The 24605-nt window shown below is 47.5% G+C and overlaps 2 protein-coding genes and 1 long non-coding RNA gene across 3 annotated transcripts; all 3 read right to left on the bottom strand.

Annotated features, from left to right (window-relative positions):
- Positions 1-644: 644 nt before the first annotated feature.
- LOC120828937 (uncharacterized) lies at positions 645-4543 on the bottom strand. Its single transcript, XM_078082840.1, has 5 exons — positions 4374-4543; positions 4232-4267; positions 3805-4071; positions 2200-2505; positions 645-2097 (listed from the first exon to the last, which is right to left on the bottom strand). The coding sequence occupies exons 1-5, from the start codon at positions 4408-4410 to the stop codon at positions 1817-1819; spliced, it is 927 nt and encodes a 308-aa protein (XP_077938966.1). The 5' UTR covers positions 4411-4543; the 3' UTR covers positions 645-1816.
- Positions 4544-9316: 4773 nt separating this feature from the next.
- Positions 9317-24521, bottom strand: LOC120829595 (uncharacterized). Its single transcript, XM_078082814.1, has 4 exons — positions 23938-24521; positions 16913-17761; positions 16561-16818; positions 9317-13027 (listed from the first exon to the last, which is right to left on the bottom strand). Exons 2-4 carry the CDS (start codon positions 17685-17687, stop codon positions 10995-10997), a joined length of 3066 nt encoding a protein of 1021 aa, XP_077938940.1. The 5' UTR covers positions 17688-17761; positions 23938-24521; the 3' UTR covers positions 9317-10994.
- LOC144383743 (uncharacterized) lies at positions 14845-16260 on the bottom strand. Its single transcript, XR_013451160.1, has 2 exons — positions 15854-16260; positions 14845-15821 (listed from the first exon to the last, which is right to left on the bottom strand). It is a non-coding gene; the product is annotated as an uncharacterized LOC144383743 (long non-coding RNA).
- Positions 24522-24605: the final 84 nt, after the last annotated feature.

The raw sequence follows: 24605 nt of genomic DNA, 5'->3' as shown, positions 1-24605 counted from the left end.
TCCAGACAAGACAAACTCCACATCACTATACTGAGTGTAAGACACAGGATCTCCTCTTCCAGCTCTGCACTTATATCCTGCTGTGTGTGTCTGTCCATGAAGAATGTAGGAATCCTGTTCAGTCCCAGTGGTGCCACCAGCTAGAAGCTCATGGGTGTAGGAGTAGCGTGACAGTTGTGGAACAGCCTTATACCAGAAGAACCTCCATCCTGCAGACGGAGGTTCAACACTGCAGGTCAGAGTCACTGAGTCTCCAGGACTCGTCCATGATGGAGACACTGTGAGGACAGGACGAGGATCTGTTGGAAAGAGGTTTGACAGAATAAAGACGTGTTATGATGAGTCCTTGGTGGATTACTGTCACTGCTGATGTCCTCCATCTTTTTATCTGTCTTCATGTGTTAAACAGGTGTTTGGGTACAATGTCTTTAAACATAGTAACTAATCTCACATTTCAAATATTCTATTTCAGATTCTTTGTCCTTAAATCTGCACTTGTAAGAGCTCCCATCAGACATCAGAGAAATGGTGATTTCATGTGTGTGTTGATGGTTTGTGTCCATCTCAATAAGTGTTTTGTCTTTGTAGAAGTCAGCATTCTTCTCCTTTCTCTGGTCTCCATGTCGACAGTGAAGAGTCACTGATTCTCCTTCATACAAGGAGGACGCAAGAGTTAAAGGATCACATCTCTGTCTGTGTAACAGTTACTTCTTTACTTTACTAAATCAGTTGCATTAAATGAACAATGATACAAGATATCAGTGATTTATGTTTCCTACATAATTATAATTTAACATAAAGTTGCAGACAGAAGAAGATGTCAAAGTCAGTCTCCCTGTAATAAATAATAAAAGGTTCACTGAGTAATGAGAACATTTCACCTGAAGGAGGCGCCACACTCTGCTGATGTGTTTGATCCATTTCAGTTATAAATAATTAATCAACTAATTGACTCATAATTTGTCAATAGGGATAAAATATGGGATGGTTTGTCTTAACTTTCTTTTGTTTTATATGAATGAATCAATATTATCTAATAATTTTTCCTTTTAAACAAAGATCAGCTAATTAAACAGCATCAGTGTAACTTTCTCTCACACTAGTTAACATATATTAATTATCACCACATTATATTTTATCAGCACTTCATCAAACAGGTTTATTAAATCAACACGTCACTGAGTGAGTTTTATGTTTCATTAAATGAAGCCAAGTTTCCAAACATGCAGCAGACGGCACAGAAGATGCTGCTGTTGTTTGTCTCTACGTGTGTGAACAGACTTTTAGTGATGAACACCAACAAAGCACCTCACAGGTCACAGTGAGTGATGAACACCTCACATCTGTTCTGAGAATTGACAACAAAACTAACAGCAGACTTTGATGCAGCGGCAAAGAAGGATGATCGACTGCACTGTTCCCATTAAAAGTCAATGTGAGTATCAACACTGTAAAGCCTTTTATGTTAATGGTTGATATGTTTGCATCTGGTGCTGCCCGACCCGTCTGTCAAACTATAACGTCAATGTGGCCCCTGAGCCTAAACGTTTGCCCACATCTGGTCTAAAAGGTACAAAGTGAGCAGATAACTCCACAGCTCCTCCTGGTTTAAAGTCAATGGTGGATGTCAATGGTCATAAAGAGGAAAGTAAACCACAAAGACGTGTTGGATAATACAGAGAAATGATACTGCAACAAACTTAAGATTGTTGAATTCTTGGTTAAAATAAATAATGAGTTAAACTCATCATGAAGTCACCTTAAAAATGTCAGCACTCTGTAATAAGATGTGTAAATACTTTAGATATAAAAACCTTTAAATGAATATAAACTCACTGTGTATAGTGATGTTGGCTGCATTGCTGGACTGTGTTTCAGACTCACACCAGTACACTCCACTACTCGCTCTAGCGTCGGTGTTGCATGTGGATCCAGTCATTTTTCCCAAGTAAGAACATGGTGACCTGTCACCATCTTCATCAACCTTCATCACTCTCCACTCAGTAGAGTTTCCCTCACAGATCAGTGACAGTGACTCTGTGCTGAAGTGCTGCAGTCTGTGAGGACTCACTGTGAGAGACGCTGCTGGATTCACACCTGAAGACACATCATTAGGAGACACACACAGGACAAACAATGTCAACACACAAAGGACATTTATTCCCTTGTGCAAGAATATAAAAGTCTGAACAAACTCACCTCCAGACCAGACAAACTTCACATCACTATACTGAGTGTAAAACACAGGATCTCCTCTTCTAGCTCTGCACACATATCCTGCTGTGTGTGTCTGTCCATGAAGAATGTAGGAATCCTGTTGAGTCCCAGTGGTGCCACCAGCTAGAAGCTCATAGGTGTAGATGTAGTTGTATGGCAGGTGTGGAACAGCCTTATACCAGAAGAACCTCCATCCTGCAGACGGAGGTTCAACACTGCAGGTCAGAGTCACTGAGTCTCCAGGACTCGTCCATGATGGAGACACTGTGAGGACAAGACGAGGGACACCTGTTGGAAAGAGGTTTGACAGAATAAAGACGTGTTATGATGAGTCCTTGGTGGATTACTGTCACTGCTGATGTCCTCCATCTTTTTTATCTGTCTTCATGTGTTAAACAGGTGTTTGGGTACAATGTCTTTAAACATAGTAACTAATCTCACATTTCAAATATTCTATTTCAGATTCTTTGTCCTTAAATCTGCACTTGTAAGAGCTCCCATCAGACATCAGAGAAATGGTGATTTCATGTGTGTGTTGATGGTTTGTGTCCATCTCAATAAGTGTTTTGTCTTTGTAGAAGTCAGCATTCTTCTCCTTTCTCTGGTCTCCATGTCGACAGTGAAGAGTCACTGATTCTCCTTCATACAAGGAGGACGCAAGAGTAAGGACGCAAGGATCACATCTCTGTCTGTGGAACAGTTACTTCTTTACTTTACTAAATCAGTTTCATTAAATGAACAATGATACAAGATATCAGTGATTTATGATTCCTACATAATTATAATTTAACATAAAGTTGCAGACAGAAGATGTCAAAGTCAGTCTCCCTGTAATAAATAATGAAAGGTTCACTGAGTAATGAGAACATTTCACCTGAAGGAGGCGCCACACTCTGCTGATGTGTTTGATCCATTTCAGTTATGAATAATTAATCAACTAATTGACTCATAATTTGTCAATAGGAATGAAATATGGGATGGTTTGTCTTAACTTTCTTTTGTTTTATATGAATGAATCAATATTATCTGATAATTGATCCTTTTAAACAAAGATCAGCTAATTAAACAGCATCAGTGTCACGGTGTGGTTTTATTTCCTGTCTTATTTTGTAGTTTTCTGCTTCTTGTCTCTCTGGGTAACTTCACTTCCTGCCTTGTCCTGTCATCCCCTGTGATTGTCTGATTGTTTCCACCTGTGTCCAATCACCTGCACCTTCCTAGTGTATTCAAGCCGTTTGTGTCTCTTGTTACTTGTCGCGTCGTTGTCTATTGTCGTGGATGTCTCTGGTTCCTGCCTGCCTTTTCCCCCCCGGTTCCTGTGTGTGTTTTTGCCCGTTGGCCTTTTACTTTGTTGGAGTTTTGACTATTAAAGTCTCTTTTGTTTAAAGTCTGCGTTTGAGTCCTGCCTTTCCTACCCAACCCTGACAATCAGTGTCAACTTTCTCTCACACTAGTTAACATTTATTAATTATCACCACATTATATTACATTAGCACCTCATCAAACAGGTTTATTAAATCAACACGTCTCATTAATTTAAAAGTGCTTTAATGAACTTGTCGTGATGGTAAAACTTTGATCACTTACCTGATACACTTAGAGAGACTTTATTACTTTCTCTTCTAACAGGACGGATCTTGTGATCAGCAACACACTGATATTCACCACTATCTCCTCTAGTTAGAGATGATGATTCATATCTATTTTCTGTTCTGTTGGTGGTAAAGAAATGATCATTCCTACTGAATGAGTAATTCCAGTCAGTGTCGTTTCCTTCCCTTGAGTCACATATGAAGGTAACTTTCTCTCCAGTAAATAACGGGGACCAGTTTGGCTCAATATGCAGCAAAGCATCTAGAAACAAACACAACATGCAAAGAATGAATATTGTCTTCTTTCTTGTATTCATCATAAATTAACTAAAGAGAACAGAAATATTAAATGCAAAATAGTGATAGAAGGTGTTTAATTGTCTTGAGGGAATGTATCAAAATAAAGAAAGTTGTATAGAAACCTTGAGCGTGTCCACAGTAGAGGAGAATATTCAGCACTAAAATAAAGTGAGAAACATCATCAAACTGACAGAAACTATTAACTTCTGGCATTTAAAAAGTTGTATCTATGAAAACTATGATTTAAACAGAGAAAGTACTCACAGAAAAGCCCCAAAGCACCAAACAAGGTGTGTCCCATCCTCACGTCCACGCGGACACTCGCTTGTGAGAAATGATTCCGCTTCGTGTCAAGAGACAGTTTGAAAGGCGTGAAACATGCAGAGATATTTGGAAATGCACAGACCACAGAAGAATATCAGATGTGAGGTTTTCTCTAACTTCTGTTTATGATCCAATCTTTATTCTACAGTAGACATTTTATTTAAAATATAATCAGTGACCCATAAAGATGTTCCATCATTTCACAACTACTGATATAAAAACCCTGTGAGATGAAGAGAAGTGAATCACAGAAGCTTGCTGAAAAAGACCAAAATAGATCCACCCACTTTTAATTAGACTTAAATGTAGTAAGAGACATTTTGTTTGATCAATCATAAGGTTCCTTCTTGTGCATCAAAGCCTCATTCGACTCTAACAGCAAAACTCAGCAGCAGGAGGATGTGGTGCATTCTGGGACGCCACTTCCATCACAACTGAACTGCAGCCTGAGACGTGTAAATTAAAGTGAAAAACATTTTGTATTCTGTTTTTTGGGTTGTCTTCTTTGTTATTTGCAATAGAAAAATAAAAACTCTACATCCAACTACACATTTAGAGAAGGTATAAAATGGCAGCAAAACCTTTAAAACACATCAAAAGAGGAAACAGTTAAGACTCTTTCACAATCAACCTTATTTGCATAAGACGAAACGGAGAAAATAGAGACCAACTCTTTAGTTCCTCATCTGTAAATGCATGTTGAGAAAAAGGAGGGAAACAATTAAATTTACTACATATCTACTATGCCAATGGTACAACATACAATAGCAATCACAGATAAATAGAAATACAATTATAAACCTCGTGACACTTAGTGTAGGATGATGTCACTACTTGAGGTGACACTTAATAAACTCCAGTGCAAGATGATAAACACATAAACCACCTTCTTATGAACCTGTATGAACGACCCGTGATCAACAATTCATACATTAACTAGTTTAATCATGTTTGTTCTGGTAGTCGTGACATTGACGTATTTTATCAACAGTGACTTTAATGCAGCCTTTTGGATTTTAGGCTCAAACTCCAACAAACACCTCACAGCTGAATGTTTTAACAAAAGAATCGGTTCATGTGACGCTGATTTAAAAAAGAAAAAGGTGAAATAAAAGAAATCTAACAAAAGGATTAAATGAAATAAACCGTTTTCATACTTTGTGCTTTAGAGAACTCTGCAGCCAGAGACTGAGAAGAAGCACAAGGCTTCTCAGAATAACCTTTCCTGTTCCCCTTTACAGATAAAAAAAGACGTGTTGCTGTTGGTTGTGTGGTGTCACATGATTACGTTCACACCAGGGCTTATCCGCTTCTACAGACGTGTGATACTCACTGATGTAAGATAACATGTTTTAATTCTAACAAGTAGACATTTAATTAAGTTCCTAAACTGCAAAAACAAATCATTTAGCACTAATGCAGTGGACCTGTGCATTAGTGCACGTGATGAAGCAGATGGTTGTAGATCTTGTAGCTCGCTGCCAGGAATTGAATAAAGGGTTTTATAAGTGGAACCAGTCAGGGAGGCACTGGAGTGGCCGAGGGTGGCACGGGCCACCCCTGAAATCTGATTGGCTATATGCCCAGTCAGAGGCGGGCCACGGCACTGAATGTAAACTGCACTCTTGTTTAGAGTTGCAGTTCCTTCTCAAACCTGACCAGTTCTCAATCACATTTGTATGTTGCCTTTTCCTGAATGTTGTGACTAGTAGGTCTGTTCTTGCTTGCAGTGTTAGTAAGTGAAGTAGATATGGGTAGTGGATACAAAAAAAAAAGGTAAATTAATGCTATGCCGACACCTGGGTGTGGGTGTGTATTTTCGTGTGTGTGTGTGTGTGTGTGTGTGTGTATATGTCTGCGCAGGCGCTCCTGCTCACACTTCATGCCACCCCTGCATACGTCAGTGCCCCACTGGTGCCACCCCTATCAAAAATGTCTGGACACGCCCCTGCAGGGAGGGCCACAGCTTTTGGATAATGGGTCTCCCGGGTCACCTGGACAAGGCGACCTGGGACAGAACCCGAGCAGGCCGAGTCCCAGACGACTCGTAGGGGCCGACTAGGACGCTCTGATGCCCCCTTGTGGTCCTCTGAGGACATTTCAGACTCAGCTGCTCGGCGAGGTACGGGGAGGCTCTCTGGGAGGCCGGTGCCTCTCGCTCCGCCTCGTGTCGTTTCGTACCCACGCCGCCATCACCATCGCCCTCAGGTGCCCTTGTCTCTCACAGTGAACAATTGTCACTATTACTACAACAAAGGGGGGGTCCGATGTCTCTTTAGGATTCATCAAGCCTGGAGATTTGGATATTCTGACATCGTAGGACCTTGATGGCGCAATGATACACCAGTCAATAAAGAAATAAGGTACTGTAGGATATTAGAAATAAACTGACGACCCAGTTCCTAAAATTAATAAAATGCATATAGTGTACACCAGAATACAGCCATGATTCTGAAACGGTGTAATCAATAAAGTAATGACAATATTGTAAAACCACTGTAATTCTTCAACTGTAATATAATACCAATGTACAGTTATGATTGTATATGATGCAATGTAATCAACTGGAATGCATGCATTTAATACTTGAACAACAACTGATATTGGATATGGGTCATTGGAAATCCGAGTTACATTAAAACTCACCAGAAGACCACTCTCAGAGGAGTGGACACTAACTTTCACACCTTTAAGCATTGTTATAAATACCTGTAGGAACCATTGTTCTGGAGTTCGCTGGTGGAGGCGACAGACGGGCACTAGGGACGGTCAAAGGACTGACCTGGGGCCTGTTGGTCGCTGAGACCAGTGGATCCTCAGCTGAGATGTTCTTTTTATCACAACACCTTTCTTTCATTAAATACATTTGATTTTAACCTTTCGATCTGCGATGACCTCTGTCCGTCCGGCGTTTCTTCATATTTGAAGACAACAGTACTTTATCGTCTCAACAACTCTGGCTGTTGTTAGTGAATAGTTGCCTTTCAGCACAAAGTGGTTGTAGCCACCAAACGTTGTGTATCTCATCTCAGTAGTCTAGAGAAAAAACAGTCCCCGTACGTACTGTAAACGGCATCTCATTCATTCAGATAGCTCATGACGTCCACCTTAATTGTCTGGTTGTGAAGGCTTGCATTACGTGAAGACGATCATTTGTGGAATTTCCGGTCTTTTTTCGGCGATCGCCACTGAGCTAAAAGCTAAAATGTTACTTTAAGTGTGCAGCGATACAGAATGCTATAAGGATCGTCGGGATCCGAACCTGGGTCTCCGTGTAGCAGGCGGATTGCCTACCACTGGGCTACGAGTGATGGTGACTCAGGTGCAGAGACAGAGAGGAACGAGTTGTTTGTAGTAAGTCAAAAAAGGTTTCTTTACTTAGGGCGACTGTGGGTGAGTGGGGAGCACGGTCGTCCTCCAATCAGAGGGTTGTGGGTTCGATCCCAGGCCCGGCTAACCTGCATGTCGTTGTGTCCTTGGGCAAGACACTTAACCCACCATTGCTCCTGTAGCTGCGACTACAGTGTGTGAATGGTAGTTACTGATGGCAGGTGTCACTGTGTATGGTTCTCCTGTCATCAGTGTATGAATGGGTGTGAATGGGTGAATGATGTCATGTAGTGTTAAAGCGCTTTGAGTGGTTGGAAGACTAGAAAAGCGCTATACAAGTACAGTCCATTTACTTGAAAAGAGCATTTCTAGAAAACTAACAGGGTAACTAAGGGTGTCCCAAAAAAGAGGCAACAAAAGATCTCAAAAACCACAAAGGATTAACAGAGGCAGAGCCTCTAGTCTCTCACATGGCTCATCTCCAGGTGGCAAGTTCCAAAACTCAGCAAACACAAAGAAACTCAGGTGGCCTCTTAAAGGCTAGAAAACAACGCACAGGTGAACACAATGAAAACAATCAAGACCACACACACGTGACAGGATAAACTGGATCACTGAGGACCCCACATGGTCCTTCAGGGTACTGCAGTCCAAAACCCCTGACAAAGGCTCGGGTCAACGTGAACTGTATGTCATCGCTCAATAATGTACCGCTCGTGACTCACTCTCAACCAATCAGAACGCTGGATTTCATCCACCCGTATTATAAATAATGAGCAATAAGCCACATCGTGGCCGACAGTGCCGATAAAATGAGCTTTCTCTCCTGGATGTAAGTATGGACTGTTCGCTCGTTTGAAATTTAAAGACAAAAATGTAGTGGTGAGTTGTAAATGATGTGCAGGTGCCAAGAAGCTGTCCACACCAACGAGTAGCGATTGAATCTTATGAAGCACCAGTTGAAACGACACACGTCGACAGAGCAACGCGTCCTCACAACGCAGGAACGAGCTCCAAGGAAAATGATAACAGTCACTTAAACGCAGCTTTCTCTTGTTGCCTGAATTCAACGTTTTTGTATTATTCTGTAGTTTCTGCTTCTTGTGTCCCTGGGTAACTTCACTTCCTGCCTTGTCCTGTCATCCCCTGTGATTGTCTGATTGTTTCCACCTGTGTCCAATCACCTGCACCTGCACTAAATGTTGTAGTTGCACACGCGTGTTTTTGGAGGCAGTGAACAGTGTCCTGAACTGCAACTGACACACAGTTAAAAGGGTTAAAAATGTGACCTGTAGACATGTGAAACTTCCCCAATTACTTATTGAGACAATTAGATGTTTTAATTGAGTGTTTTTCTGAACTTTATTGTTTGAAATATGCAAACGAGGCCTTATCGTATGCTAACTGATAATTAATCCCTCCGTGTCCGACCTTCTGCAGGACGACGTTTGTCCTCACGTTCGGATGAAACATAGGACGTGCGTACGCACAGAATTCAATTCTGCTCCGGTTAATAACTGATGTGATGAAAATAAACCATAACAAATACCACGTTTTGTCATTTTTATTCAAATCCAGACATTGAAATGGAGCAAAGAAATACAAGAACAAAAGTGCAATGAGCAAAAGGAATGACTGAGTCTGACACTGAGCTTAGGGGGGGGGGGGGGGCGTATCGATGGAATGTTCTATGGCACGTTCAGCTCTAATGGGAGGACAATACTACGGGGGGGGGGGTTGTAGGTACGACCCTGCTCACCAAGTCAAAGAGGGAACAGCGAGTACTGACACAGTGAAATGTCACAGGTTGATCTGCATATAGACAACAACACAAGGCCGTCGCACTGGAACTGTTACACAAGTCAAGCGTTTCACATCACTGGGAGCTACTGAGGGAAGCGGCCACCACCTTCACCCACTCCCGTTATTCAGAAGACGAACCCAAGAGGACATTAGAGTCCTTTTGTCCTACAGATCACTTCATTCCTCACGTCGGATGAAAATCCTTCTGATGTTGGGAGGGGGGGGGGGGGACATCTTTCAGGGTCATCGAGTTAATTATTGAAGCTAAATGCGTTTTCCATTTCCCCCCAAAACGTTTAATGCGAGAAAAATAGAGAAAGAATAACTAAAGATTCTGCCAACCGCGGTAATTCCTTTATCAATAGTGATCTGCAGTGAATCATTAAATGCATCAGCAACGTCCCTCCAGGTTTTCTGTCCCAGTAACAACTACAGCGATGGTTCAAATACACCTTTATTCATGGACATCAAAAATAACCTTATTTACATTGTCGCTTATTCATCATATATTTGAGACATCTTCCTTTTGAGTAGTAAAATACTTTAGTCAACGTACAGTTAAGTGCTCTCTTGTTGAGTTAGTTACATCATAAGAGATCAAGCCGGTCTCATGTGGTGCAAAGCGGTGCAGCATTTCAATAGTTAACATATCAAACAGCCCCAATTGGTTTAATGCCTCTAATGACTCCAATCCATTGATCATACATCGCTATTGATTTATAGAAATAAGAGGATGTCACCAGCGCTTCAACCTCGCTGTGAAGTGGAGCTTCAGCTAAAAGCCTCGGCGACATTTTCCCCTCTTTCCTCGACCGGCTTCCCGCCAACGCACAACAAGGGAGCAACGCACAGCAGCGCGTTAACAGCTTACAAGAAGTAATCTGCTGCTGAGTCACTGAGACGCTGAGTTAACCCAGATAACGGCTCTATAGAACCGCCAACACAGCACGGAACCCAGCCGGCTCACGTATGGCACGTCTTTACATCGAAGGGCGTCCAAATGTGGAAGACAGCAAAGAGACTCCATGAAAGCAGTGACATTTGGTTGATATGCAGTTATTTTTTTCTCCACAGAAACGATAGAAATGGGAGCTACAGAAGCTCGGAGCCACGTGTCCTGTTTGACCCTCGAACGACTCGTGAGGACTTGAAATGCACGACCCTTCAAAAGATAACAGCTTCCTGCTCGAGAGGGAGATAAGAGTGTGTGTGCGCTTGAGAGGAAGAGATTGAAAGATGTATCCGTTGTTCGTCTCCCAGCTGTACCGTCAGGGTGGAAGTTCTGCCACATTTGATCCAGAAACACAGTTGTTTGAACCTTTAACAAGACAAAATGCAACTGTCATTCAGGGTCCAATTACTTTCTTCGCCTTGTTGAGGAGCAGTTTGTGGTAAATGTGTGTGTTTAATGTCCCGTCTGAGTTTGCTTCATAGATCTATAATCTCACTGCTGACGCTGGCGGAGTCGTCATGCCGGCTGACCTCCAGGTAGCTCCGTGACCCCGCCGGCCTCCCGGCCCGCCCCCGCGCCCTCTCCGAGTCCGGGGTGATGAACGGCCGCGTGTCGTCCACGCCGTCCTCCCCCAGGTTCCCCGTCGACGTCCTGGAGGGACGCAGCGACACGGGGCAGGACACTGAGGAGGGGACGCTGCCCGCCTCGTTCCCGGCCCACCTGTGACCCTGGTGGGAGGGCGTAGGGGGGGCGGTCACCTGCCTGCTGGGGACGCTGCTGATAATGCTGCCCCCCAGTGGCATGGAGGACTCGGTCGGGGCGTCGCTGCTCTCAGAGAGCATCTGGGGGTCACTGTTCCTGCGCAGCCAAGGGCCCTGGTTGACCCCTGACCCCGGGGAGGGGGACTGCGAGTTCAGGGTCAGGGGATGAAACAAGCTTCCTCCTCCGAGCAGGTGCTCCCTGTTGAGGGCCTCGTCGATGCTGCGGGTCAGGTCGATGGGAGACGGGGGCCGCAGGTCGAAGTCATAGAGAGACAGGGAGGTGTCCCTGTCCCGGTCCAGACTGCCGCTCGCGGACCGCTGCGGGGGCCGGCCCAACGCCTGCAGCCTCAGCAGGGAGCCCGTGGAGCCGTCGGACACGCCGCGTTCTGCCGAGCGGCCCCGATGGTTACGCCTCCGGTTGCTGTCCTTGACACAGCGCGGCTGGGCGCCGGCCGGCTCTTGGTTCTGGTTCCGGATCAGACTCTTGCTGATGTCCGCGCCGGGACGCTCCTGCCCAGCCCAGTTGTTGGGCACCTCCCCTGGTCCTCCTCCTCCTCCTCCTCCTGCCCCAACTCCTCCTCCCACCCCGTTACTGTCAGACTTTCGACAGGGCTTCCCCCTCAAGCTCTGGACTATCTTGGACCAGCAGGTGTGTCTCTGGGTGGAGCCTGTGGACTGTCCAGGGGACGGCAGGTCTCCTGCTGCTCTGCCGTCTGGTCCGCCTTCCTCCCTCCCACGGCAACCGTGAGGCCTCCAGAACAACCAGGAACCCAGGAGCAGAAGGGAGAACCCCCAAGCCAGCTCCAGGAGCCGGGCCCAGAAGTGCACCAGCCACCATCCCCAGTTGAAGCGCGTCCAGCTTCCCAGCATTCCATAGAGCCATAAGGTGGCGTGCACGTGCAGCCCGCAGCACAGCGACCCCAGGACGGCGCACACTGCCAGCACTCTGCCCAGAATCACCCCCATCCTGCGTCCAGGTCCCGTCCAGGCCTTCCTCCCGGCCTCCTCGGGGTCAGCGGGGCGGGGAACGGAAGGGCGCCGTATGCGCGGAAACACGTGGCAGAGGAAGCCGAGGCAGAGCGCCAGGCCCCAGCACAGGGACAGGACCTGCAGGGTGACGGGCACCACGGGGGACAGGGCCGGCGAGAGCAGATCCACCGCCAGCAGCAGCGTGCACTGCAGCACGGCCAACACGGCCACCAGAGGAGGGCGCTCCAGCGGGGGGGGCAACGCGCTGACTCCCGCCACCCTCAGAGCGAGGAGAGCCAGGGCGGCCTGCGTCCACACCAGCAGGTGCAGAGGGAGGTTGTAGAGGGCCGTCACCGCGGGCCGAGGGAGCACCTCGCGGGTGCCGTAGGGGTCTATCAGAAAGAGGGCCGCCCTGAGGCCCCCGGCCACAAACAGCAGAGCATTGGCGAGCGCCAGAGCCCCCCGGTGAGGACAGTCGGCCCCGGGGGACAGGGTGAGGCCGAGGGCCGCTCCGGCGAACAGGAGGACGAAGAGACTCGCCGAGCCGTAGACGTGCAGCTCCCAGGCAAAGGCCAGCGTCCGGCTCAGGTCCCCCCAGTACAGGAGCGTACCGGTGGGGGGGGGGAGGTCGCCGGGAGGGGGGGCTGGAGTGGACGTAGAGGCGGGGGCTTGGTGGGGATGTCCAAGGAGGATGGAGCGGTTACTCTGAGCAGGCCCGGCCTGATGCGTGGGGCTTAACCCTGTTTGGGGGACTCCGGTGGCGAGGAAGGAAGAGTTCACTGCAAAAAGAGAAACAGAGATTTTAGATAAAAAACAAAATGTTTTTAGTATAATCACTATAAATGATTTTCATCTGAAAGGCAGAGCTTAAGGATGAAAGGAAACAAAGTACTATTCAGAGCCACTAGAGGGTTGTAGCACATCGTCAGAGTCTCCAGTTCTTCAGCTCTGCACACACACACATTCATGCCTCAGTTCTACGTTTGATATAAATACAGCAGTTGAATAAAATCACGTCCTTTGCGCTTTCCTTTCTGAAACAATCAGCTCCATGTGTCTCATCAGTGTCCCAAAGGATGTCTTATAGAAATAACATCCAAACCCCAGACATACAGATTACAAATCACAACATTTTATATCCATATTTATATAATAAAACAGCTACTAGGTTGAAGAGTGACGAGAATGTTTACGCATTTGAATAATCAAGCTAAGACTTCAAGCATTGGAAGAAGATAATTATGTCCTGAAGGTCATGTTATAACATATCATGCCATAAATCTTTTTCTAACATTACACAGTTTCTAGTTTCTAGAGGACGTTGTGCAGAGCAAATCTCCTCAGAATAACTGAGTAGCAATTATCTGGATTTATTAGATTAGATTGTAGAGTGAGAGACAACATCTAAATGAACACTCTAACAAATTGCTGTAAATTTACGGTGCATTTCTAACGGTATCTTACAGTATGTCATAATAACTGTAACATACAGTTAAATTTCCATCCCTCGCTTGTAAATTAACGGCCAATGTCATGAATACTTAAAGCTGTCAATTTACGATAATAGCAGAATACCGTAATTCAACTGCATGTTACATATATTTTATGAAGTGGTGGAAATACACATACAAGTGCAGTGAATCACAATCCATCTACGTCTTTTGTAGGTTAATGTATGGAAGCCCACGTCAGCCACTGAAAAACAGGTCCTGTAAGTCATCTTAATGAGATAGTATCTCATGAGATGTCATGAGACAACGATGTCTTTGACTTACAGGACGTCACTATACATGCAGCCGTCACTTTTATCCTAAACGACTGCTCCTGAACGTGACATCAGACGCGTAGTCTCAGTTCATCCAGAACACCTGTCAGTGCCGTTCAACATCGGAGGAGTTTCTCATTGCCTCGTCTCTCCAAGTAACGTTGGTAAGTGTTATTTGCCTGGCATGATTAACATTCTCTTTCCTTACATCTTGTTTTCTTCCTCATCTTTGTAATTTTAATATTTTACCAATGACAGTGTTTCTAAATATTTTATTTTGGTTTGTTTTACAGAGGCACTGGATTAAGGACGCCAGCCGTTTGCTTCGGTCAATTGAAAGTGTTCCATAGCGTATTGTTGCAGTTAGTTTACCTTGTTCCTAATAATTCTATGATTCATTTTCTTATGTGGCATATTTTATGTTTTGTTCTTGGTTACAAATGTCTAACATTTTTGTCTTAAAGGCATCTAATGAACTCCAACCACTATGACCGAAATGAGTTTGGTTATCTTTCTATAATTTGTGGGGAATTAAATGCAAAAGTATACGGTTATAAGTAAACGGTACACTTCTGGTATTTATAACACAAAAACAGTAATCCTATGGTAACAAACTGTAATCCAATATACGGCAACATGCCGTATATTACGGAAGGGCACTGTAAATACAACAAGTTACTAGAGTCGACTGCTAGTAAATTGCAGTTAATTCACAGTAAAATTAGTTCAAGTTTACGGTAAAATACAGTAATCCATTAAACGGTAACATACTGTATTCTACGGCAGTGTACCATAGAAAACATTTACGGTATTATACCGTAAAATAACCCAAATAGCCCAACTACGCTTCTCACTTCTGCAGGTTAATACAAAATCTGATGCAAAATCCACCTTTTTTCCAAAAACACGTCGCCTCTCTTTCATGAGCTCCCGCACACACACTTCAGTTTGCTCAAGGCAACTGCGCCTTATCCACTCGCACAACCTTGGAAACACCCAACAGCGTTAATCGTGGGGCCATTTATCACTCGTGTGGATAAAACGCACAGCACAAGAAAAAGGACACGCCGAGCATCGCGAACTGACGATGATGAACAAAGCAGAAAAGTAAAGTATTTAAAAAGGTACATAATAAAGCAGGTGCAGCTAAAGAGTATCCTCCTTTAATTGTTTTGTTAACTTTTGGACTGGATGGATGGTGGAAGCACACGATGGGCTGCCGGGAGGACGTTAAACCTGTCGTCACCGTGTAGGAGACTTTCATAAAGCTGACAGGACTAATGACTCACTCCAACATGTGTTTTCAGTTCCTGGTTCCCTCCTGTAACACACTCTTCAATGTCAGACTCACACAGGCGGCTGCTGGACGCACATCACAGACACACTCCTTTATTTATATAAAGATATGTTTTACTTCCTTCCCTAAAACTCCCCCCTTTTTTTTTTTTACTTCTTCTTACAGGAGCAAGATCCAGACACATTCCAGATGTGCTGATCACGTTTCACAGCTGGATGCACTTACTGCTTTCCTTGAGCTTTCTCTTTTGCACACCCTGCTCACGCTGCTTTAAAATGGCCACAAGGGGCAATGAGCAAAAAAAGAAAGAAAAACATTCTTTTCCATCTCATACGACACACCTTCGCGTGTTTATGACCCCGACGGATATTATCAAAATTCCATGCCAGACATCATTTAAAAACAGTCCAAAATACTCCGTAGGGTCCAGTGGTGCAGAGTCAGGAGACCTTTTTGAACCCAATTTTGAACCGACTTTTGAGGTGTAAGAGTGATCCTGAGGCGGGTCAACCTCTTAGTGGGTCCACATCTTAGTGGGTCCACCTCTTAGTGGGTCCACCTCTTAGTGGGTCCACCTCTTAGTGGGTCCACCTCTTAGTGGGTCAGCCTCAGGACTGGATGGTATTAAAAAGGTACGCACACACATCGCCGTCGTCCGTCTGCCCCAGTGAATCCTCGGAAAATACAGCTGGTATTCGCTGGCTGCAGGATATTAACAAGATGAATAAGTTGACCTGCCAAAGAACCTTTTTTTTTAAAAGTGCTCCTGGGAGGCTGAGTGTTTGAAAGTCATTGTCGTGTTATTCTGGTGGTCTCTAAGAGACGCTCACGCGTGTGTCATGCTTTTTCCTTTTCCATCCACGTCTTTTTCTCCCCTCCCTTCATCCCGTCTCCGTGCATCTGGTTTTCATTAAACTCCCTGCATTTCTACGCCAGCACCTTTTCTTCCATCACCCCCCCCCCCCCCCCCCCCCACATCAATCCCCCCCACCTACCCTCCCAACTGCCTCCTTCCCAGACCCTAACCCCCCACACACACCTCCTGCCCGTAGGTTCTTCCCTCGCCGCGTCTGCCCCACACAACAACCGCCCCACTTTCCACGGAAAAGTCCCTCTGCCCCCCCCATCCTCCTCCTCCTTTGAAGAAAGTGAAAAAGTTCCAGCTGCACAAATAATTCCATTTCAAATCATCAGACAGGCTTGAAAAACACTGAAAAAAAAGAAAAAAAGAAGAGATCTCCACTTCTCACCTGGCCGGGCCGTCGGTGCCGTCGTGCTTCTTCCCGGTTGGGCGCTTTTGTTTGGGCGACGTGATGTCCTGCCGGAGGTTCTCGCGGCCTCCCGCGTGGCAGCGAGCGTACCGGGTGTAGACGTGGTTGCGGCTCGCTGCGTCGTGGTGCCCGCTGGCCGTTCAGCGCTCACAGCGGGTCTGGCTGATGTGGTAGAGGTGGAGGTGGAGGTAGAGGTAGAGGTAGAGGTGGAGGTGGAAGCGCTCTCTGTCAGTTTACCTAAACAACGGTGGGAAAGCGGCACATGTGACACGTGAAGGATTTGACCTGTACGGCACCTGACTCTTGCGAGTCGGTATATTTGGTTCCTCACCTGTAAACGCTGCGGCCCGAGGTGGCGCTCTGGTCTCGGTCTGTGGCGACGTGGAGGTTTTGCCGGCTGTCGTGAGCCCGGACAGTTGCGGCTCCGTCGGCGGCGGCGGTGTTTCGACGTCGAGCTCTTCGGACGTCGCCGTCTGCGCCTGGGGCTGGTGCTGAGCCATTTCATCAAACACGGTCGTCGGGGGCGCGGGGGATTCCTCGTTCACGGGCGTCGCCGTCGGAACGCTTCCGGATCCCAACTCCGGCAAATCGTCACCCTCCGATTCTTTGAGCGATGGATTCCACGCAGCCGCTGGCTCGTCGCCCGCGGACCCAGAGACGGCGGCGAACGGCAAAGTGGGCACAGGAGGAGTTGAGCTCCTCACAGTAGCGTCACCCTTTAAAGAGGCCCGGCTGATCGCTAAGCTGGCGGTATCAGTCCTGGGCCTGGAGGCAGTTGGGTGGGGTAAAACTGGCCCGCTGCTGAGGTTCTTCTGCGTTGAGTGGGCAGATACAAAAGGAGGGCTGGACTGTGATCTCCTGCCCTGCTGCGCTGCATCGGTGGTCGTCTGTCTATCTGGAGCGGCGGCTCTGATGGGCACGTCGCTGCGCCCTTTGGGCGGCAGAGAAGGCCAGAATCTAGCGCTCTGCTTGGTAGGTGGAGGTGACAAATTTACGGGCGGGTCCAGAAGAGAGAACGAGGACGAGGAACCAATGACGGTCTGGGCATCTGTGGGATGGAGGAAGGAGAGGAGGAGGCCCATGAAAAGGAGAGACATGGGAGCCATGATCTGGCTCTGAGTGGTGACCTCTGGCTGTCCGTCCGTGTGTCCGTGTGTCACACCATCCTTCAACTGTGACGCTGTTGACAGACAAAAACAGCTCATTTTAACATTTAATTTAAAATATCTCAACTTTTAGGTACGAACACCATGCGGCAACAAGGGTCTTAAAGCTGCATTCTCTCCACTGGCCAGCAGGGGGCAACTTCTCAGGTTGCAAAACGTCTTATGAGACAATGACTCGGCTCGTTTGATTGACATTATGAACGTGAGTTGGTGGATTAGTTGTAGGGTTAGCTAGCTAGTTAGCCGTTGGGCCATGAGAGAGCTACAGGGAGAAGGTTGGTCCAAACGTTTGGCGATTCGCATCTCCTACGGTGACGGTATCATGCGGGCTACACCGTTAAGTTCAAGTTCAAGTTCAATTTTATTTATATAGCACATTTAAAAACAACCTCAGTTGACCAAAGTGCTTAACAAGCTCGGAAAGCAGCGATACAATAAAACACAGACAGAGCACAATGTACAATACAAAATAACTGACAGTAGAGAAGAACAAAGTCAAAATATCAAAGCTCAACTAGAATTAAAAGCCAATGAATAATAGTGGGTTTTAAGGAGGGACTTGAACGTTGCAATGGTCCGAGCTGTTCTTACATGGATAGGTAAACTATTCCAGAGGTTTGGAGCAGCCACTGAAAAGGCTCGGTCACCTCTGGTTTTTAACCGGGATCCAGGCACATCGAGGAGCATCTGATTAGACGACCTCAGTGCTTTGATAGGTGTGTGGACATGTAAGAGCTCCGACAAGTAGGAAGGTGACAACCCATTTAAAATTTTAAAAACGATTAATACAATTTTAAATTCAATCCTGAAACAAACAGGAAGTTAAACTTATCTCCATCCCTTTGTGTTACTTCTTGTTGCATAAAACTAACATCTCTCCTATCACACACACACAAAAGGCAAGAGTTTTCCCTGTGAGCTGCGTGAACCATGAAAAGTAATAAAAGACATAAGAAGAGGCGTCACAGATGGTTTCATTCGGTGGCAGATGGACACATCCACTTTTTGTTTCTTGCCCTCACTAATCCCTGCCATGAAAACGCTCTTTGGGATGAATAACAGTTTCGTTCTGGTCCAAAGTTTCCGGGCGTCAGCGACGATTCTTCTTCACGGACGCCAGGAGCTGACAGCTGTGGTGCGGCGACGCTGCTCAGAGAGCGCAGTGACACGGAGAGGCCGCGGCCCCCCTTTGAGGATTACGCAACCCCACGAGTCATCGGCAGCCAAACAGCTGCCGGTCGCATCCCCCCCCCCCCCCCCCATTGCCCCGACATGCACTTCTTGTCAAATAATCAAACCCTTTTTCTTTTACTATTTGAGCCTCTGACTTGCATGAGCCTCCCGTGTTACCATGGCTCCCTTCCTGTGACTCACATTGGGAGATAACCTTGGGGGGGGGGGGGGACGTCGAGGCTCACGCTGAAACTCCAGATGAAACATTAGAAGGGAAGGCTCAGAAAACAGAAGCCTGCGCCTGTGGGAGAATTCATTGTGCTGCCGATGACTCAGCCAGGGTTCATTCACAGCTGCACGTGCACATTTCGTGCTCCGGTAAATTGTGAGTAATCGAGTTTGGAGAAAAAAAGAAATAATGCAACCGCGCAGGAGGTCTGTGAGGGAAACGCAGACTAGAACAAGACGATCTCTTTCTCTTGAGCTCGTCTTCCACTGGTCGGTGTTTCGTCGACCTGTTTACGAGCTGCATGGCGGTGACACCCACCAGCAGCTCGACCAGAGGTGAAACATCTGCATGTCCACCGCTCACAGAATATCCTCAGTGTTTCTTTTCCTTCTCGTCTCCACCACCTCTTCTGCTCTGGGTCCTAGTCTGATGAATCCCTGCTTTTCCCTTCTCGTTCTTCTACCGCTGCGTGACTGGAGTTGTTTCAACAAAAAAAAAAAAACATGCAGGCGTTGAAAGAAGACGCAGAAGATAGGGGGCGTGAGGGGGGCGTGAGGGGGGCGGCTGTAAGAATGCAGAGATGAAAGGTAAAGGCGGAGGAGGCCCGGTGATGGAGCTGACGGTGGAGGGACACGGCGAAGGGAGGGAGCGAGGAGCACTAAATTGAGACGGAGAGAAGTCGTGGGGGGGGGGGCAGTGGATATTGAATATACTGAATATTTGAGGGGGCGGGGAGGAAACGCGAGAGTTTTCTTTTTTCCCGCTCAGGTGCTGCAGGCCCCTGGCAGCCGGCGGCAAACAACCCAACGGTTGAGAAACACAACGTAGCATCTTGATCCAACATAATCCAGCACGTGCCCGCGGTGTGTAGGCAGCGGAGATTAATGAGCCTAAAAACACGTTAGGACATGTGGTTTAGCGAGGGGGGAGGGGGGAGGATGCGGCGCCACTGTATTTGCAACGCTGTCAGCTTTAATCCAATCTTCCATTGGATCCATCGAGTCTTAAAAACCCCCCAAAGAAAGATTTTTCTTGGACTGGATTTAGACAATTCCACGTCATGTTTCCATTGAAGTAAAACAAACGCGGGCAGATCGGCTCGCCCATCGAATGTCGAAAACCCGGATGCTCTCCAGACAACACACGGACAACACGTCCCTCTGTGAGACACCCCATCTAATTTGCACAGGGGTTCGCGTGTTGTGTGGATGCAACGTCACTCTCTTGCCGCACAGTGCGCTCTTTATCCGGGGGGCAGGAAATGCTGCACGACGCCCAGCAGAACAGAAGATTACTCCAAACTGCTGCTGACACCGTCACACGAGTCACGTGATACCGATCACTCAACCGGTGCAGCACTGATGTCATGTCAAATATGTAAAACTGTCAAATAGAAATACGCAATAACATCAGGAATCCCCCCCGATTGAAGTTGCATTCTGGCAAATTCTAAAGTTTGAACAGCTGCCTGCAACATTTGAGAGGTGTGGCTTCTTTTGGCCGTGTAGAAAATGCATTCCTCAAACAAAGATATCAACACAATAGCATTCGCTACCATCGGGTTCTGCAAACATTGAAGCGTGACAGACTTGCGAGGCCGTGCTTGAGCACAGAGGTGGTTTGGGCCAGGCGCTCACGTCGGCTTCCAAACACAACAGTGCAACCGCGTTCGCCATCGCAGGGCGTAGGATTTATGGAATGCCGTTTTAGTCAAAATTAAATAAATGAATAAATACGTAAATACATGAAATTTGCATTTGAAATACATCATGAAATAAATAATTGGGGCAATAAATACATAAATATTAAATACATTTAATTATTTCATGGTATCTGCAGAAAACCCATGTTGATCGATTTGATCTGCTAATGCTAGCATGCTACCTCGGAGCCCACCGATGTCTTCCATTATGTCAACACTCACGCCCCTTAGCCAGCCTTCTTTTGCACACGGCTCTGTTGTCTGTTCTGAATGTTAGATGTAGCCACGCCCCCTGATTTGCATATAAGAACGTGAAATGTAAAACGGAATTATGAAATAAGTCTCTGGAAATGAAAAGTGGCATTATGAAATAAAAGTACCATGAAATAATTAAATGTATTTAATATTTATGTATTTATTGCCTCATTTATTTATTTCATAATGTATTTCAAATGCATATTTCATGTATTTACGTATTTATTCATTTATTTAATTTTGACTAAAACGGCATTCCATAAGCATTAGCATGCTAACATTCTCTCACGAATGTGGCGGAGGCAGACGGAAACGTCCTTATCTTAACCGCGAATGTCTGCACAGCTTTTTCGGCCAGTAAAAAAGGCTGAGATGTTTCACTGCGGAAAAGTGGCGGGAAGACCCAGCGGAACGCCGCCCTCCCTGGCTGAGCGTCCAACACCCGAGTGGACTCGCGGCGTCCGATGTCGAGGTGCTCTCCAATGACCGGGAGGGACGTGTTCGCGGCCAAAGTCACCCGTGACTCAGCTGAAAGGCAGCGCCTCAAGTTGAGTTAATGGGTGACAGCGGCAGGAGGAAGTGAGACGGGATCAGAAGTATCGTCCGGGCGGGTGGAGGAACGAGGTTTGAAGGTGGGGAGAAAGAGACGGGACTGTGTGGCCTCTGTTAAAACTCGCCATGCAGACGTGTAACTTGTTTCCAGAGGGGGGGGAGACTGTGAAGCAGTGTGAAGTCGTGGGTGGGATGGGGGCTGGCGGGGCGGGGGGGGGGCGGGTGTGGTTAGGCTGGTATGCTGGAGTAGTGGGTGGAGGTCGCCAGTGCGACCGTTAAAAATTCCACACCTTGAAATAACATGTGGATTGAAAAACTGCTCCCACAAGATTCACCGGCTCCTTTTAAATAATAGCTTCAGGCAATAAAATGAAATAAACAAACGAAGAAGTAGATCTATAAGGAGAGATATGAACCCCCCCCAAAAAAATGCATCATGGACTTTTTCCAGGCGCCTCCTCTGCCTTAAAGCCCAAAGCTGTCGAGCTCTCAACACAAACAAACTTCTGTTAAAAGATGCCTCTCTCGCCCCCGGTTGAAGGGGGGCGGGGGGGTCAAAGCTCCTCTGGGGACACCGCCCCCCAACACAGCAGGGGTCATGCCGAAGGAAGGGAAGAGGCTCCATAACCCATCGAGGACGCGTTTGATCCCCGTCCGAAGGCGGAAGTTCAGCTTGGAAAAATAAACCAAAAAAAAGACGCTGAGCCGAGCAATATCGTCGACTGCGCCACAGGTCAAGGGTCAGCCTGAAAGAGCGAGGCCTTCACACCGTGACTCCGCCACACACACACACACACACACACACACACACACGCTGCACATATCGGCAAACAACCGTAGGGACATCAACTGAGAACTTTGAATTGGCACTCGCAAAACAAACCCCCCAAAAAACACACACACACACACACACGGAGAGATAACGGGCGCGGCGAGTGATTACAGGCGTAAACAGCCCGCCTGCTGCAGGGATCCCGCCGCCGCTCCACCTCATCACAGAGACTCTCACTCTGCTGCAGCTGGACGCCGTAAAAACCCACCGCCGCGTCGAGTGGGGCTGAGGCAGACAAATTGCATGTCAATAAAACAAAAAGTTATAGGCCCGATTGTTCCGTACCTCTAGTTGCATATTCACAACTGCATTAATAATTCAACCATGTATACAGCTAAAGAGACCCAGCGTAGGATCCGGTCGGGTCAAAGGGCGTTTGAGCTTCGTGTTGCTCTTGAGATAAGCTTTGTTTTGCCGGGAGGACGGCCTGTTGGGACGAGTGTGTCATGACTGCGGTCACCCGGGAGGGTGTTGTTTAACCCTCCTGCCACTTTAAAGTTGTTGTTGTTGTTGTGTTGATACAAGATAAGCCTTTAGACTAAGCCATTTACTCAACACCGAGGCACGGATCACCCTCCCTTCGCACCCGCTCCCTCTCAAAGAACCACCTCCTGTAAACACAACTCAGACAGCTCAAATATCTCTTGATTCCTTTTCCTTTCTCTCCCCCGTGAGAGGATCAGTGTGCGGCTGCTGCTGCTGTTGTTGTTGTTCTTCTGAATCTGAGCAGCGCGTCTCACCCAGACGCCCCATTTTGGAGCGGCTCGTGGCCGCGCACCGACGGTGAGAGAGGCGCGTCGCCGCGGCCTTAAGTGGCCGCGTTCCAACACTGATGAGGAACAGGTGAATCCAGCTCCCCCGGTATGTGCTGCGGCCCTGTCTGCGCACGTAAATACGCGGTGAACACGCACAGCACGCCGCGCACCTGCCAGTGGCGGCCAGGGGGAGAAAATAGTACCCGACTTGTTGCTGTTTCACCAAAGTTATTTGCACTTGTCCGGTGCATTTAAATGTTCGACGTGAAACGGGAGAAGCCGTGGGACCGAATCCAACGGTCGACTTTTTTTTTTTTAACGTAAACTCCGTCTAAACACACGAGCCATTCGATCCGTGCTCATTAAGCCGCGCATACCGAAGTAGCCAGCTGTAACCTAGCAACGGCGCCGCCACAATGTAGCGTACACGCCGCTCGCCCGGTTTGAAGTTGAGAGATTCGATACGTTCAAAACGACGCACCGGGCCGACGTGACGCGGGCGGCGGCTTCTCAATGCGCGTCACAAATCGGCGCTCCGGACGTCGGCGACCGCCGCTAACTGCGCACGTTCCCGTCGGCGACCGTTTCCTCGGAGGCGGGCCGGTGGCGGTGACGACGCGCGGGCGCGCAACGTTACGTCTACGCGGTGGGACCCGCGCGGTCCTCGCCCGTTGTTCACGCCGTGACGTTACCTGCCGGGGTCTCTGTCCGTGCGGGCTCCGCTGCGACGGGGCTCCTCTGCGGCAGATGCGACGCTCAGCACATGGTCCCCCCCCCCCTCCCCCCCTCCCCCCCCTCCCCCCCTCCCCCCCCCTCCGGGTCGACGCGTTGCGTTAGTCCCGGTTTGAGCGTCCAGCGGCCGCTGGGTGTGTCTAAGCGTTAAAGCGCGCTCGTCCTGTCAGCGCACGGAGAGATTCGGCAGCCTTGTACCGCGGCCAGGAGCTACTGAGCAGACGAACGCCCCCCTCCACACACACACACACACACACACACACCCCCTACCGCTCCATCCCGCTCCCTCCCTCGCGCTATCGCCTCCCGACCAACCTACCGACGGCACGCGCATTACGCAACAGCAGACCGGCACGCAGAGGCCTATACCTTTTTTTTTTGGTTGGTCAATTTTCGGTTTGTGCCCTGTGGAAATATGACGCCACTGGCACTGACGTCATCACGCAGCGTGCAGTGACACTATCCAGTTTCTGTTTTTCCCCCCGTGAGATGATGCAGCTGCAAAAATGAACCTGCTGGGTTGTTAAAGTGGTGTGAAATTAGTTTTTATTTTATTGCAGCTGCAGCAGCGCAGCTGGGACAATGAGCTGTGCACGAAACTCTACCTCCCTCGCCTCCCCCCGCCCTC

The sequence above is a fragment of the Gasterosteus aculeatus genome, chromosome 2 (genome assembly GCF_964276395.1).
Source record: "Gasterosteus aculeatus chromosome 2, fGasAcu3.hap1.1, whole genome shotgun sequence".
In the NCBI taxonomy this organism is placed as follows: Eukaryota; Metazoa; Chordata; class Actinopteri; order Perciformes; family Gasterosteidae; genus Gasterosteus; species Gasterosteus aculeatus.
This window is presented reverse-complemented; position numbering and strand designations above follow the sequence as displayed.

Excerpts from the sequence above, each read along its gene's own strand:
- LOC120828937 (XM_078082840.1), bottom strand. The coding sequence starts at position 4,410 with ATGGGACACACCTTGTTTGGTGCTTTGGGGCTTTTCT. Across the intron at positions 4,268-4,373 it reads TGGTGCTTTGGGGCTTTTCT|TGCTGAATATTCTCCTCTAC; the intron begins GTGAGTACTTTC and ends ACTTTATTTTAG. Across the intron at positions 2,506-3,804 it reads AGTCTCTCTAAGTGTATCAG|GTGTCCCTCGTCTTGTCCTC; the intron begins GTAAGTGATCAA and ends TCTTTCCAACAG.
- LOC120829595 (XM_078082814.1), bottom strand. The coding sequence starts at position 17,687 with ATGGCTCCCATGTCTCTCCTTTTCATGGGCCTCCTCCTCTCCTTCCTC. Across the intron at positions 16,819-16,912 it reads TCGGGCCGCAGCGTTTACAG|GTAAACTGACAGAGAGCGCT; the intron begins GTGAGGAACCAA and ends ACCGTTGTTTAG. Across the intron at positions 13,028-16,560 it reads GGCACCGACGGCCCGGCCAG|TGAACTCTTCCTTCCTCGCC; the intron begins GTGAGAAGTGGA and ends CTCTTTTTGCAG.